The 17,976-nt window shown below is 40.5% G+C and overlaps 1 protein-coding gene across 4 annotated transcripts in view; it reads right to left on the reverse strand.

Moving 5' to 3' along the window:
- Positions 1-17,976, reverse strand: part of LOC110451795 (glutamate [NMDA] receptor subunit 1-like) — a 71,418-nt gene that overhangs the window by 22,512 nt on the left and 30,930 nt on the right. Inside the window, exons 2-4 of one of the 4 annotated variants that reach the window (XM_021499971.1) lie at positions 10,034-10,454; positions 5,347-5,793; positions 4,395-4,571 (exon numbers count right to left, since the gene is read on the reverse strand). In XM_021499971.1, the coding sequence (XP_021355646.1) occupies positions 4,395-4,571; positions 5,347-5,736 (567 nt within the window). In that variant the 5' untranslated portion in view covers positions 5,737-5,793; positions 10,034-10,454. Of the gene's footprint in view, positions 1-4,394; positions 4,572-5,346; positions 5,794-9,888; positions 10,455-17,976 lie in introns of those variants that run through there. The other 3 variants (XM_021499973.1, XM_021499972.1, XM_021499975.1) reach the window with 3 other exon arrangements.

Here is a 17,976-nt window from a genome sequence, read left to right on the forward strand (position 1 = left end):
ATCTCAACAGTTTTAAAGTTATGGCCCAGGGACTATGTCTCCAAGGGTGGGGCCAGACACTAGGGCCATCCTGGAAGCAAATGTGCATTCTTCTCTTTACACTCAGCAATTGTATACCATGGTTATATGGTGGGGATCACAACCATTTCCAAGTAATACACTTTTTTTGGCCCCACCCCTTAGCCCGGGGGGTCAGCCCCACCATTTGTACAATTTTGAATCCCTGCCTCCTATGAATGCTTCCGACCAAATATGGTTGATATCCATCTCTTAGTTCCAGAGAAGAAGTAGCTTTAAGCAATAAAGCCAAATAACCCTTTTTGGCCCCGCCCACAGCCCCCTGGGGGGTTAGCCACACCATTTGTACAATTTTGAATTCCTGCCTCCTATGAATGCTTTTGATCAAATATGATTGATATACAGTGCACAGTTCTACAGAAGAAGTCGTCTGTAGCAGTATAGCCAAATTGCCCCCTTTTGGCACCGACCCTAAGCCCCCTGGGGGGTCAGCCCTACCATTTGTACAATTTTGTATCACCACCACCTAGGGATGCTTCCAGTCAAATATGGTTGATATCCACTCCTTAGTTCCAGAGAAGAAGTCGCTGAAAGCAATATAGACAAATACCCTTTTTGGCCCCCGCCCCTCAGCCCCCTGGGGGGTCAGCCCCACCATTTGTACAATTTTGAATCCCCACCACCTAGGGAGGCTTCCAGTCAAATATGGTTGATATCCACTTCTTGGTTCCAGAGAAGAAGTTGCTTAAAGCAATATAGCCAAATTGCCCCCTTTTGGCACCGACCCTAAGCCCCCTGAGGGGTCAGCCCTACCATTTGTACAATTTTGTATCACCACCCCCTAGGGATGCTTCCAGTCAAATTTAGTTGAATTCCAATCAGTGGTTAAGAGGAAGAACTCGTTTAAAGAAATTGTTGACATATGAACGTACGGATGGACGGACGACGGATGCAACGGTATGGCATAAGCTCACCTTGGTCCTTCGGACCAGGTGAGCTAATAATATACCATAGGACTGGATAAGTGGTATATATATACTTAAACAATGATGTATCCAGTAATATGTTGTCAGATGATAAACTGGCAAAGACCTACAAGATAGCTAACCTTGCTATATATGGTATCATTAATTTGATATATGTGCTCCTTAGGAGCAGATAATTTTGTGGACTACATATTATGGACTTTAATTATGATTTAATTATGATCACTTAAGTAGAATGACCTTTGATACTCGTCAATTCATTTCTGGTCAATTATCATTACATTTTAGTCAAGGGGAGATAACCCTATATTGTAAAGTTTATTTCAATATATTTTTGCTGTATATCTGAAATTCCACAGTATAAATAAAGAGTGTCTATTTTTTCATCGCAGTTACGTGGGCATGTATATAATTGCACCCTCGTGATGTTTGGCTTGGCAGATGGCTGACAGGCTAATTCCAAAGATTGAGATTTCTTTATCATATATCAGCTCATATATGGGAAGTACACCTACACTGTGGTACCACAGGGTAGGCAATAGTAGCCCATCTCATGTAAACAGGAATGGTCAGTTCTTTACTGTTTACCAGTTCGAGCTATTTTGTCACTAGAATAAGCTGGGGACAGGTGGTTTAATTATGGGTAATAATACCAATTATAATATATGGGCTCATGTATTGTAGAAATCACACCTAGTTTACTCTATTGGTGGGTTTACATAGAGAAACCGAGACTGGCAGTGTTACCACTGGGTCACTATAGCATGCCAGTTTAAATTTCGGCGGTAATTTTTAGTCTGTCAGCCATCGAAAAAATGGGGGGGGTGTCCTTTATATAATCTGTGAATTTGTAGTATTTCGTGAATCGTAATTGCGGCCAGAAATTCTCCAATTCTATGGTGTGTCAGTGTACGAGTTCTGGTGTGTCAGTGTACTTGTTCTGGTGTGTCAGTGTACGAGTTCTGGTATGTCAGTGTACTGGTTCTGGTGTGTCAGTGTACGAGTTCTGGTGTGTCAGTGTACTAGTTCTGGTGTGTCAGTGTACAAGTTCTGATGTGTCAGTGTACGAGTTCTGGTGTGTCAGTGTACGGGTTCTGGTGTGTCTGTGTACTAGTTCTGGTGTGTCAGTGTGCGAGTTCTGGTGTGTCAGTGTACGAGTTCTGGTGTGTCTGTGTACTAGTTCTGGTGTGTCAGTGTGCGAGTTCTGGTGTGTCAGTGTATGAGTTCTGGTGTGTCAGTGTACGAGTTCTAGTGTGTCAGTGTTCTAGTTCTGGTTTGTCAGTGTACGAGTTCTGGTGTGTCAGTGTACAATATTTTGTGTGATTTCAACCTTCACTGTGTCAGTGTACGAGTTCTGGTGTGTCTGTGTACTAGTTCTGGTGTGTCAGTGTACGAGTTCTGGCGTGTCAGTGTACGAGTTCTGGTGTGTCAGTGTACCAGTTCTGGTGTGTCAGTGTAGGAGTTCTGGTGTGTCAGTGTACTATTTCTGGTGTGTCAGTGTACGAGTTCCGGTGTGTCAGTGTACGAGTTCTGGTGTGTCTGTGTATGAGTTCTGGTGTGTCAGTGTACTAGTTCTTGTGTGTCAGTGTAAGAGTTCTTGTGTGTCAGTGTACGAGTTCTGGTGTGTCAGTGTAAGAGTTGTGGTGTGTCAGTGTACTAGTCCTGGTGTGTCAGTGTACGAGTTCCGGTGTGTCAGTGTACGAGTTCTGGTGTGTCTGTATACTAGTTCTGGTGTGTCAGTGTGCGAGTTCTGGTGGGTCAGTGTATGAGTTCTGGTGTGTCAGTGTACAAGTTCTGATGTGTCAGTGTACGAGTTCTGGTGTGTCAGTGTTCGAGTTCTGGTGTGTCAGTGTACGAGTTCTAGTGTGTCAGTGTTCTAGTTCTGGTTTGTCAGTGTACGAGTTCTGGTGTGTCAGTGTACTAGCTCTGGTGTGTCAGTGTACGAGTTCTGGTGTGACAGTGTAGGAGTTCTGGTGTGTCAGTGTACTAGTCCTGGTGTGTCAGTGTACGAGTTCTGGTGTGTCACTGTACTAGTTCTGGTGTGTCAGTGTACGAGTTCTGGGGGGTCAGTGTACGAGTTCCGGTGTGTCAGTGTACGAGTTCTGGTGTGTCTGTATACTAGTTCTGGTGTGTCAGTGTGCGAGTTCTGGGGTGTCAGTGTATGAGTTCTGGTGTGTCAGTGTACGAGTTCTGATGTGTCAGTGTACGAGTTCTGGTGTGTCAGTGTATTAATTCTGGTGTGTCAGTGTACGAGTTCTGGTGTGTCACTGTACTAGTTCTGGTGTGTCAGTGTACGAGTTCTGGCGTGTCAGTGTACGAGTTCTGGTGTGTCAGTGTATTAGTTCTGGTGTGTCAGTGTACAAGTTCTGGTGTGTCTGTGTACTAGTTCTGGTGTGTCAGTGTACGAGTTTCGGTGTGTCAGTGTACGAGTTCTTGTGTGTCTGTGTACTAGTTCTGGTGTGTCAGTGTGCGAGTTCTGGTGTGTCAGTGTATGAGTTCTGGGGTGTCAGTGTACAAGTTCTGATGTGTCAGTGTACGAGTTCTGGTGTGTCAGTGTTCGAGTTCTGGTGTGTCAGTGTACTAGTTCTGGTGTGTCATTGTACGAGTTCTGGTGTGTCAGTGTACGATTTCTGGTGTGTCAGTGTACTAGTTCTGGTGTGTCTGTGTACTAGTTCTGGTGTGTCAGTGTACGAGTTCTGGTGTGACAGTGTAGGAGTTCTGGTGTGTCAGTGTACTAGTTCTGGTGTGTCATTGTACGAGTTCTGGTGTGTCAGTGTACGATTTCTGGTGTGTCAGTGTACTAGTTCTGGTGTGTCATTGTACGAGTTCTGGTGTGTCAGTGTACGATTTCTGGTGTGTCAGTGTACTAGTTCTGGTGTGTCATTGTACGAGTTCTGGTGTGTCAGTGTACGATTTCTGGTGTGTCAGTGTACTAGTTCTGGTGTGTCATTGTACGAGTTCTGGTGTGTCAGTGTACGATTTCTGGTGTGTCAGTGTACTAGTTCTGGTGTGTCATTGTACGAGTTCTGGTGTGTCAGTGTACGATTTCTGGTGTGTCAGTGTACGAGTTCTGGTGTGTCACTGTACTAGTTCTGGTGTGTCAGTGTACGAGTTCTGGGGTGTCAGTGTACGAGTTCTGGTGTGTCAGTGTATTAGTTCTGGTGTGTCAGTGTACGAGTTCTGGTGTGTCAGTGTACAATATTTTGTGTGATTTCAACCTTCACTGTAGCGCCATTGATGTAGTGTGGTCTATGTGTTTAGGCTAAGTGTGTTTTGATTTTTCTTCCCAAAAGTGCAAAACATTGTTGAGAATCCTGAATTCATGAATTTGCATGTATTTGCGAAAATTGAAACCCTCACAAATTAGAAAGTACACACTACTGGTCGTACCATAATGTCCTCCTTTTCAGCCAGCCATTTGAAGCGACTCAGGATCATACGTCCCTCCTCGTCCATACTGTGAATGAAGATGACCTGTTTCCATGCAAAATGGGTCAACATCTCCAGCCAAGCGTCGGCCTGGTGGAAGTATGGTGGGACTGTCCTCAGGAACGTGGGGTGTACATTCTACAGACAAAACACAAACGTGGGTTATAACAAGGCAAACAACACACTTAGTTTAATGCAAAAAGTTAGATGTACTTGTACAAATTTTCAAGATCTGAACAGCTGAAATATATATATCAATATTCAATATTTTAATATTTGAGAATTAACACCTCGTAACTTTTCCATATTTATGCGGCAAAGGTCGGTGAACAGCCTACACTCCTTTTGGCTGGTATCTTTGTAAATCTCTGTATAGATTTTTAGACATGTCTTACAAGCCAGCAAGGCTTGAGATGTTCTCTCAAGTGTGACAATAACCTCATGAATATTGATCAAGTTCCTCTATGACTGTGAAAAACCTTGAATATCGAAATCATGTGTGATGTCAGATGAAACAGAGATCATCTTCGACATCGAGAGCTTTACTCCCTTTTTCGTATATACACCATCGTAGGTGTGTCAGTTTTATAAAAAAAAACAATGATCTAAACCCCAAAAACATGTAAAATTACTCTGAACACCTCAGTTAAGGTCCAAATGTAGCTGTAACAAATTATCAGGTCCCTGTGATACTCAAGGGAGACAAGAAACATTGAAGTGAGTACCTTGTCTGAGAATGAGTGATTGTGAAGAGAGACATTGATGTGAGTACCTTGTCTGAGAATGAGTTGTAGTGAAGGGAGACATTGATGTGAGTACCTTGTCTGAGCATGAGTGATTGTGAAGAGAGACATTGATGTGAGAACCTTATCTGAGAATGAGTGGTAGTGAAGGGAAACATTGATGTGAGTACCTTGTCTGAGAATGAGCTATCTCTAGTTGAGATCCCAATGACGGGGATATTGTAGAAGCCACACGTGTATGACACTGAGATGGGTGCCTGGTCGACGTCATCAGGTGGGTGACTCACGATCACAATGTGGACTGCCTTTTTCACCAGCTCATCACAAAGTTTGAGGGCAGAACGGATCCTGTTTGGGTCCATCAGAATGGAGGTGAACTCAAAACGAATAATCTTGGAAACTTCAGAATGGTTGTTTAAGTTGCGCACGGCCTCCTGAAAAATTTGTTGGTTTTGTGGAGAGCTAAGGATAGCACCAATCCTGACAATGCGTGGGTTAGCAAAGGACTGGATTACAAATAGCAAGAGGAGGAACACCTTCCAAGTACCCTGAATCTCCATGGTAACAGATCCTGGGTGTCTCACCACTACAGATTTAGTAACTTCACAATGGAATATCTGAAAAACAAAACCATTCACTTAAATACTGCACTCTTTTAGCTACATTGGCAGGTTTTAATAATTACCGGTACAGAATTGCAATCTTTGGTGATACACACAGCAGTATAGACACAGAGATTTTACCTAAATTATCTATCTTTACTTTCCTACCTATATATTGACTTGAGCAAGTCTACAGACTCTTGACCATAGATCATTACCTTAGACTTGCTCAAGTCCATAGACAAGAAATAATTCTGTAGACTAAAAGCCAGTCTATATGAATGAATGTGGCAGCAATTGATTAATCAGTTTGGGTATAACGTTTGTAAATGTTAGCTTTTCCTCATGCTTGGTCCTGTATTATAGGGCAGTAAGTGGGAGACCTCCCAAGTACATCATGTAAACACACTCCACCCTGTAGGATGGATGTTAACATGTGTGTGAAGTGTTGTTTACATCTGAACACCAAGGTCAACGGCATCACCAATACAACTACCAACAATCATACCACATTTAGTCAACTTTGTTATCTACAAAATGATGGGAGCATGTTCTGTTTAGAAAAAATAATGTCTCCAGGATATCAAATTCAAAGTACATTTGGATCAGTAAGGAGTTAATCAGGAAAGTAATATCAATAACACATTATCAGTGAATAACTCTTTGCCAAGGTTGCCAGCATGGATATCCAGATATATAATCAGACCTATCTTTGGTCACACTATGGAGAAACACAAATTAAACCTGAACCCCACCCTAGGGAGATACAGTTAAACCTGAACCCCATCCTAGGGAGAAACATAAATTAAACCTGAACCCCACCCTAGGGAGATAAGTTAAACCTCATTAAAATGGCCACTGTAGGGATAAACATTCGAAACTGTCTATAACAACCATCGTAGGGAGATATACAGTCAAAACTGTCTATAACAACCACTCTAGGGAGATATAAGTCAAAACTATCTATAACAACCACCCTAGGGAGATACAGTTAAACCTGAACCCCATCCTAGGGAGATACAGTTAAACCTGAACCCCACCCTAGGGAGATACATAAATTAAACCTGAACCCCACCCTAGGGAGAAACACAAATTAAAGCTGAACCCCACCCTAGGGAGATACAGTTAAACCTGAACCCCACCCTAGGGAGAAACATAAATTAAAGCTGAACCCCACCCTAGGGAGATACAGTTAAACCTGAACCCCATCCTAGGGAGATACAGTTAAACCTGAACCCCACCCTAGGGAGATACATAAATTATACCTGAACCCCACCCTAGGGAGAAACACAAATTAAAGCTGAACCCCACCCTAGGGAGATACAATTAAACCTGAACTCAATCCTAGGGAGAAACAGTTAAACCTGAACCCCATCCTAGGGAGATACAATTAAACCTGAACCCCATCCTAGGGAGATACAGTTAAACCTGAACCCCATCCTAGGGAGATACAATTAAACCTGAACCCCATCCTAGGGAGATACATAAATTAAACCTGAACCCCACCCTAGGGAGATACAGTTAAACTTGAACCCCACCCTAGGGAGAAACATAAATTAAACCTGAACCCCACCCTAGGGAGAAACATAAATTAAAGCTGAACCCCACCCTAGGGAGAAACACAAATTAAACCTGAACCCCACCCTAGGGAGATACAGTTAAACCTGAACCCCACCCTATGGAGAAACATAAATTAAACCTGAACCCCACCCTAGGGAGATACAGTTAAACATGAACCCCACCCTATGGAGAAACATAAATTAAACCTGAACCCCACCCTATGGAGAAACATAAATTAAACCTGAACCCCACCCTATGGAGAAACATAAATTAAAGCTGAACCCCACACTATGGAGAAATATAAATTAAACCTGAACCCCACCCTAGGGAGATACAGTTAAACCTCATTAAAATGGCCACTGTAGGGAGAAACATTCAAAACTGTCTATAACAACCAACGTAGGGAGATATACAGTCAAAACTGTCTATAACAACCACTCTAGGGAGATATAGTCAAAACTGTCTATAACAACCACCCTAGGGAGATATACAGTCAAAACTGTCTATATCAACCATTCTGGGAGATATACAGTCAAAACTTTCCAAACAACCACCTAGGGAAATGCAGTCAAAACTGTCTATAACAACCACCCTAGGGAGATATACAGTAAAAACTGTCTATAACAACCACCCTCGGGAAATACAGTCAAAAGTGTCTATAACAACCACCCTAGGGAGATACAGTCAAAACTGTCTATAACAACCACCCTAGGGAAATACAGTCAAAACTGTCAATATCAACCACCCTAGGGAAATACAGTCAAAACTGTCTATAACAAACACCTTAGGGAGATACAGTCAAAACTGTCTATAACAACCACCCTAGGGAAATACAGTCAAAACTGTCTATAACAACCACCATTGGAGATATACATTCAAACCTGTTTATAAAAACTGCGATAGAGGGCAAAAAAATAACAGAATCTCTTTTATAGATCACACAAGTATATACCCGGGCTATAAGGTAATTCGGTATGTAGCCAAATGACAGGAGTTTCTCATTAGCAGCTGTTCAAATACAGTGTATATTTGCATTAACAATTTTACTATAATAGTATACAGCCTACATATCACATATAACCAGGTACCTATTAAATGTAGTGATGACAAGCTGTCTACTACATTCATCATATTGTATCTCATCATACAACTCTACCACATACATCATCTTATATCTTATCATACAACTCTACTACATACATCATATTGTATCTCATCATACAACTCTACTACATACATCATATATTATATCTCATCATACAACTCTACTACATACATCATATTGTATCTCATCATACAGTTCTACCACATACATCATATTGTATCTCATGTTATTATCAATATATAACATGGACTAAAACAGGACATCAATGTTATTATCAATATATAACATGGACTAAAATAGGACATCAATGTTATTATTAATATATAACATGGACTAAAATAGGACATCAATGTTATTATCAATATATAACATGGACTAAAATAGGACATCAATGTTATTATCAATATATAACATGGACTAAAATAGGACATCAATGTTATTATCAATATATAACATGGACTAAAATAGGACATCAATGTTATTATCAATATATAACATGGACTAAAATAGGACATCAATGTTATTATCAATATATAACATGGACTAAAATAGGACATCAATGTTATTATCAATATATAACATGGACTAAAATAGGACATCAATGTTATTATCAATATATAACATGGACTAAAATAGGACATCAATGTTATTATCAATATATAACATGGACTAAAATAGGACATCAATGTTATTATCAATATATAACATGGACTAAAATAGGACATCAATGTTATTATCAATATATAACATGGACTAAAATAGGACATCAATGTTATTATCAATATATAACATGGACTAAAATAGGACATCAATGTTATTATTAATATATAACATGGACTAAAATAGGACATCAATGTTATTATCAATATATAACATGGACCAAAATAGGACATTAATGTTATTATCAATATATAACATGGACTAAAATAGGACATCAATGTTATTATTAATATATAACATGGACTAAAATAGGACATCAATGTTATCATCAATATATAACATGGACTAAAATAGGACATCAATGTTATTATCAATATATAACATGGACTAAAATAGGACATTAATGTTAATTTAATTTAACTGAAATAACACATTAATATCATTGTTTAATTGAACTTTAACTACCACATCAATGTTATTGTTGATACATACCAGTAGCTACAGTAATACATCGATGTTACTATCAATATAACAACACAGCTATATGTATTTAGGGATAACACAGACATACAAACTTCACTACCCAGCATGTACAGCAGACAACCCAATCCCCGTACAGGTTGGTATAGGAGGGTATTTGATGCCTGTCTGAACCAGCCACTAATTGTCTGTAATTGATACATCCGCCTACAGTACTACTGCACTCTGTATATACACTGTACTGACTTACGATTTAAATTACACGTTGAAATGGTATACTGTTATTTATACAGATAAAGACTTACATGTAAAGATATGTCCCGTTACACCAGCCCTCAAATCACCGTACCGTGTTATCATTTATATACCCCTCGACAGCTGCAGCATCCTCATCAATGGCGGAGTACTCCACAGGAGCTTTCCACTGTCTATAAACCCCTAGCTACCTACCGTGGTGGGTACTGGTGGCTCCCTGGGTCCGGACGCTGGGGTTTATCACATTCCCTCACGACACCCCGGGATTAATCCAAATATCTTCACATTACCTCGCCTAAAAATCGATATGAAGTCGACAGGAAATATTGTAAAAAACACGGCGAATGTCACGTGACATTTATTATTGTGCTGCTGCGGCTGCTGGAAATGGGAGCTAACTCTGTATGATTGATGGAAAATCAATGGTGGACGTCGTGACACGAGCGCTGTCTCCTGGGTCATGTACAGCGGTGACTGTTAGCGTGTTTAAAACGTCGTCAGAGGCTTTCAGAAACATCCTTTTTAGCAGAGCAAAACGGCGACTGTCAGCATTATAAAAACGAGTCTGCAGAGGCTTTTACAGAAGACGCTAGTCATTTAGCTCCTTTCATTCTGCCTGCAAAACGAACAGTTCGGTTAATTAGTGCATACAAGATGTGAGAACTATTAAATGTCACAGATATTAAAAAGACCAGTTCATCGTCCTATTTCATTTTGTCGTCCCGTCTTTATTATCTTTTCCAGCTTAGCTGTAATTCGCGTACCAATGGAACTGATGGCTGACTCCGCGAACACGGTCAATAACTCACTCATATATATAATAATTACATGTAATAAAAGAAAGAACGCTTTTCAAACCAACTAGTGTTGTAAGAATGTGCTTATCCCCGGGTGTTCTTTGTTACATTGTGGTACAATGAACGTCTGCTCTGGACACTGTTTTCTACTTCAGTCATTAACCAGCTAGTAAGTAGATCACAGTGACTTACATTAGTTAAATACGCTGCGGACGGAGTTACGGACGCGTAACAGCCATCCACATAAAAATAACTCAAAGATCAATACCTAAAGACTAACGAGTTATAAGGTGAGACACAACCATAATTCCGTGTTGTGTGATATTAAACAATTAAGTATTGTACATATTGTACTGTATGAATTGTAGTTTACGTATATTACCCTTCACTTATGAAAATGCATCCATTTAACATATGTCGTTGTAAATTACGAGAAATCGAATGGGTATTACTAGAGAGATAATTATTACCATTAAATATGAAAAAAGTAAAACTTTAATTAATACTACGAACAGATTAAAAAAAAACCAAGAAACAAAAGAAGAAAACAACCACAAAAATGGGATGTTACGGTCGAGAGAGAGAGGGAGAGAGACATCTGGTTGGTGTGATGTTGTATCTGGTGGGTGAGAGGTGTCATATCTGGTGGGTGAGAGGTGTCATATCTGGTGGATGAGAGGTGTCATAGCTGGTGGGCGATAGGTGTCATATCTGGTGGGTGAGAGGTGTCATATCTGGTGGGTGAGAGGTGTCATATCTGGTGGGTGAGAGGTGTCATATCTGGTGGGTGAGAGGTGTCATATCTGGTGGGTGAGAGGTGTCATATCTGGTGGGTGAGAGGTGTCATATCTGGTGGGTGAGAGGTGTCATATCTGGTGGGTGAGAGGTGTCATATCTGGTGGGTGAGAGGTGTCATATCTGGTGGGTGAGAGGTGTCATATCTGGTGGGTGAGAGGTGTCATATCTGGTGGGTGAGAGGTGTCATATCTGGTGGGTGAGAGGTGTCATATCTGGTGGGTGAGAGGTGTCATATCTGGTGGGTGAGAGGTGTCATATCTGGTGGGTGAGAGGTGTCATATCTGGTGGGTGAGAGGTGTCATATCTGGTGGGTGAGAGGTGTCATAGCTGGTGGGCAATAGGTGTCATATCTGGTGGGTGAGAGGTGTCGATATGTTGGATGAGAGGTGTCATATCTGGTGAGTGAGAGGTGTCATAGCTGGTGGGCGATAGGTGTCATATCTGATGGGTGAGAGGTGTCATATCTGGTGGGTGAGAGGTGTCATAGCTGGTGGGTGAGAGGTGTCGATCTGTTGGAGGAGAGGTGTCATATCTGGTGGGTGAGAGGTGTCATAGCTGGTGGATGTGGGAAGTCATATCTGGTTGGTGTGAGGAGTCGTTTCTGATGGATGTGAAGCGTCATATCTGATGGGTTTGGGGAGTCATATTTTGTGGATATGAGTAGTCGTATCTGGTGGACGCAGGGAGTCGTGTCTTATGGGTATGAGTTGTTGTATTTGAGTTGATGGCGGTGATCAGTCGAAACTATCCATCTTGGAAACTACAGTAAGAGCTCCGAATACGGAGATTTATTATTTATTTTTACCAGTGAAACAGTGAAAATAATGCTGATATTTTTTCTATTTTTTGGGGGGGTAATTAATTACACCTGTTTTGTTATTTGTTAAACTAAACCAACAACTCAGAGGGCATGGTATAGTTTCCATGGGGTATTGTCAATTGTAACGTCAATATAGTTGGGACGTTTTCGATTTGTAACATCCCAAATCTGCTCTTCCCTACAGTTTGTGTAGCAGAAGATGAACTATCTGTTCTTGGAAGCCAGTGATGTAAAAAAAGGGTTACAATAAAGAACATATTTATTTCTTAATTAACAATATTTTTCTTTTCACAAATGAAAAATCAATCGACTAGTAAAACATAGGCTAAAATGAAAAAGTTGTTCATCAAGAAACTTAAAATTTCTTAAACCTATTTAATGAATAAATACATTTCGGCAATAATATCTGGATTTCAAACGATTTATTTGCATCTCCAATTTTAGAAAGTAGTGGTATTTTCTAGCGTTTATTGCCCTTTGACTACTGCAGTTAGCGGCGACCGACGATCAAGGACCGAACAGTAAGTGAGATGTGTAGTGAGGATACCGATTTCGGCCACCTCGCGTTGTCGCGTTGGCGGGGGCGCCAACACTCCAACGTGACAAAGGTGACACCGTGACAGACTTGTGCGACAGAAGCAAGGTTTGTCGTATCTTATTTTGGCCATCTAGAGTTGTTCTACAAAGAAAGGGTTTTGATGGACTAAACTATATCATTCAGAATGCGTCAATGCGACAGAAAACGTCGGTCGCGTTGTCGCACAAGTCTGTCGCGATGTCGGGGTACTTTTGTCGCTTTGTCGCGTTGGCGCATTGGCGCCCTAAACGAGATGGCTGAAATCAGCCACCATAGGATACAGTATACACCATAAGTATAAGTGTAGTGTTGGCATCACTACAGAAGTATATCACTGGTGTATCTTGAGTACATTAGGCGCACACATTACTTTTTCCCGTTCCAATCATTTTCTCACTGTACCTGTCTGATCTACTAATGTACAACTTACTGGTTTTGTTATTTCAAATTTAGTCAGGGTTAGCATATTTCGCTATTTCACTCGGGGTTGGTTTGTTTTAATAGTTCTCCTGAAGTGACTTAATTTATTATTCCATTTAAAGATGACGTTAATGCTTGAAGATGCCTTGTCTTATTTCGCTGCGATTGACTTATATTCTATTACTTGAAGATGCCTTGTCTTATTTCGCTGCGATTGACTTATACTCTATTACTTCAAGATGCCCTGTCTTATTTCGCTGCGATTGACTTATATTCTATTACTTCAAGATGCCTTGTCTTATTTCGCTGCGATTGACTTATATTCTATTACTTGAAGATGCCTTGTCTTATTTCGCTTCGATTGACTTATTTATTCTTTCCCTCGATGTTGATAAATATAGTTTGGAATTTATTTCTTATGCAATATTTTGTTGCGAAATTATGAAATAACGTCAAGCGAAAAGACGAAAGAATGAAGACTCGAAATACGATGAGGATTTAGTCCAGTATTCATTGTAGTACTTTAAGTTTAAACTAGGAAGCGAAATGGCACAAATCCGCCACATTTCGACACATGTAGTAATAGATGTGGCCGGGCCTGTAAGTGATGGCCAAGTTTAACTCGCCTGACGCCCAGGGGATTTCTTGTGAGGAAATAAACTAGAGTCATCATAGTTTGCCATTAATGTGTTCACACAGTTGTCATGGAGTGCTACAGTGTTTATTAAAGAAAGTTATATGACCAGTATTCAAGGTCATTTGTGTCTAATTTCTTATAACTCTCAAACGACTTCTTCCACAAAAAAAGGTTTGGAGTCATGGTACATGTATTTTGCCTGTAAGGCGCTCCTGTGGAGTGTCACGGAGTTGGCAAAAAATAACCGACTTTGAGTCATACCTTAGGTAACAGCACGGAATTAGTCTAAGTCCGTGGTAACAGCTAAGCGAAGCGTTATTTCATCCAAAACGCCCAAACGACTTCTTCTGAAGAACTGGAGTTTGTCCCCCCTCTGCAGCATTCTATTTGCCAGTGCTTGTACGATGTGGTCCTATTTCTACAGATAGTATTTGTCTGCTTGCGTGTAGAAGGCGATATTTTTACAGTTACCAGGACAAATTTCAATTACGTTATATGAGACAAGCCAGAGGCGAGTATTTCAATGTCTTTACTTCAGATAAAAATACTTCAGTTTGTCATTTTATATAGAGCCAGTTTTCAATCAAACCAGAATTGTGGTGTGTCTGCTATAACTGTCTGACATTACTCGTACATCACTCGGCTATCACCGTGGTGCTGTTTGTTCTGTACAGAGATCATACACTACACCCGTACCGCCCCAAGTGGAATCGATCACAGGGATCGCCGAGTTCAACCTCTGTCAGTGATACCGTTGTAATAATTACATTGGATTAGGATATAGACAAAATCGATTTGTAACGTGATTAGTTACCTTATTAAGAACACATGCATTAGCGGACTTTCTATTGATTTATGTTATGACAAGAGGTGGCTATCACAACGATATACTTTATGACCGGCTGAGTCCACAAAGTGAAATATGTAAAGACCAAGAGTGGACATAGTGATGGGCATATGTCATGACTGGCAGAAGGCATAGTGAAATATGTCATGACTGGCAGAAGGCATAGTGAAATATGTTATGACTGGCAGAAGGCATAGTGAAATATGTCATGATTGGCAGAAGGCATAGTGAAACATGTCATGACTGGCAGAAGGCATAGTGAAATATGTCATGACTGGCAGAAATCATAGTGAAATATGTCACGACTGGCAGAAGGCATAGTAAAATATGTCATGATTGGCAGAAGGCATAGTGAGATATGTTAAGATATGTCATGATTGGCAGAAGGCATAGAGAAATATTTCATGACTGGCAGAAGGCCTAGTGAAATATGTCATGAGTGGCAGAAGGCATAGTGAGATATGTTAAGATCAACAGTGGGCATAGTGAGATATGTTAAGATCAAGACTGGCAGAGGGCATAGTGAAATATGTCATGACTGGCAGAGGGCATAGTGAAATATATCATGACTGGCAGAGGACATAGTGAAATATGTCATGACTGGCAGAAGACATAGTGAAATATCTTATGACTGGCAGAAGACATAGTGAAATATGTCATGACTGGTAGAAGGCATAGTGAAATATGTTATGACTGGCAGAAGGAATAGTGAAATATGTCATGACTGGCAGAGGGCATAGTGAAATATGTCATGACTGGTAGAAGGCGTAGTGAAATATGTTATGACTGGCAGAAGGAACAGTGAAATATGTCATGACTGGTAGAAGGCATGGTGAAATATGTTATGACTGGCAGAAGGAACAGTGAAATATGTCATGACTGGTAGAAGACATAGTGAAATAGGTCATGACTGGCAGAAGACATAGCGAAATATCTTATGACTGGCAGCAGACATAGTGAAATATGTCATTACTGGCAGAAGGCATAGTGAAATATGTCAGGACTGGCAGAGGGCATAGTGAAATATGTCATTACTGGCAGAAGGCATAGTGAAACATGTCATGACTGGCAGAAGGCCTAGTGAAATATGTCATGACTGTCAGAAGACATAGTGAAATATGTCCTGACTGGCAGAAGGCATAGGGAAATATGTTATGACTGGCAGAAGACATAGAGAAATATGTCATGACTGGCAGAAGGGATAGTGAAATATGTCATGACTGGCAGAGGGCATAGTGAAATATGTTTCAACTAACAAAGGGCATAGTAAAATATGTTATGACTGGACTTTGTATAGCCTGTATCTTTTGGGGAGATAATGACAAATTCACCAAATATTTTGTTTTGAATATTTCCATAATAAATATGCAAAAAAGTGTATCTATAGCTCAGAATATACCTGTTTTTGCAAAACTTCTTTATTACTAGCCCCTAATTATAAGGGTTACTATCTTTACACATTACTATTATAGAATCTGGTTTGGAGGAGTTACTTCCCCTTTGTGTATCTACACTGTTAATGTCTTTAATCTATATGTAAACAATGTGTTCACCACCGGATGTAGATGTAAGGAGAGGACTTATAGGCAATGCCTGATGTCCAATCCTGTTGACTTCTTTTGTTAATAAAATATGTTGAAATGGAAATGACTGGCAGAAGGCATAATAAACTCTATTATTATCAATGATAGTGAAATATGTTATTACCAACAGTGGGCATAGTGAGATATGTTAAGATCAAAAGTGGGCATAGTGAAATATGTTATTACCAACAGTGGGCGTAGTGAGATATGTTAAGACCAACAGTGGGCGTAGTGAGATATGTTAAGATCAACAGTGGGCATAGTGAGATATGTTAAGATCAACAGTGGGCATAGTGAGATATGTTAAGATCAACAGTGGGCATAGTGAGATAATATGGTCATCGTAATAATGTCTGCCAATACTAGTAGTGGGTGTACTTACAATTTCATATGCTCAAAATAAATGCAATATTTGGTTTCAAATTCCAAGGAATGTATTCGAGGTTTAGCTACATTTAAATACACTAACATGTCGCAATGTCTGCATACATACATGGATGACGTCATATTTGCCTACCCTCATCAATGCTATCATATTTCGACGTCTGGACATATCGATTCCAGCTATCCATAACAACCCGTCCATCAGACCTACTCAAGGGATTTACTGACCTATTCAAATCGAGAAACGGATCCCAGGACGCTGAAAAAGGTCTGTCCAACAAACACCCCCTTTGGCATTTCCCGTTTCCTCTTGCCTCTATCCAGTACTTTCCAATTGCCATTTGCTTTTGTCAGAACAAAAATAAGGTCCAGTGATTCAAAGTCCAGGTGTCTTGTTCCTGGCCAGTTTCAGTATGCATTTTCCGTGTATAGTCTTACCTCAGCTTCTATCATCCCTGTGTAAGCGCTCTATTATATAGTTCTGTCTCTACATGTACCGTCCCTGTGTCATCACTGTGTTACATGGGTCTGTCTCTACCTGTACCATCATTGTGTCATCACTGTGTTGCATGGTTCTGTCTCTCCCTGTACCGTCCCTGTGGCGTGACGGTGTTACATGGTTCTATCTCTGCCCGTACCGTCCCTGGGTCATCACTGTGTTACATTTATGCATTTTCCGTGTATAGTCTTACTTCAGCTTCTATCATCCCTGTGTTAGCGCTCTATTATATAGGTCTGTCTCTACATGTGCCGTTCCTGTGTCATCGCTGTGTTACATGGTTATGTCTCTACATGTACCGCCCCTGTGTCATCACTTTGTTATATGGTTCTGTCTCTGCATGTACCGTTCCTGTGTCATCACTGGGTTACATACTTCTGTCTCTACATGTCCCGTCCCTGTGTCATAACTGTGTTACATGGTTATGTCTCTACATGTACCGGCCCTGTTTCATCACTGTGTTACATGTATGCATTTTCCGTGTATAGTCTTACTTCAGCTTCTATCATCCCTGTGTTAGCGCTCTATTATATAGGTCTGTCTCTACATGTTCCGTTCCTGTGTCATCACTGTCTTACATGGTTCTGTCCCTACCTGTACCGGTCCTGTGTCATCACTGTGTTACATGGTTCTGTCTCTACATGTACTGTCCCTGTGTCATCACTGTGTTATATGGTTCTGTCTCTACATGTACCGTCCCTGTGTCATCACTGTGTTACATGGTTCTGTCTCTACATGTACCGTCCCTGTGTCATCACTGTGTTACATGGTTCTGT

Source organism: Mizuhopecten yessoensis, unplaced genomic scaffold (assembly GCF_002113885.1).
Source record: "Mizuhopecten yessoensis strain PY_sf001 unplaced genomic scaffold, ASM211388v2 scaffold6205, whole genome shotgun sequence".
NCBI classification, from domain to species: domain Eukaryota; kingdom Metazoa; phylum Mollusca; class Bivalvia; order Pectinida; family Pectinidae; genus Mizuhopecten; species Mizuhopecten yessoensis.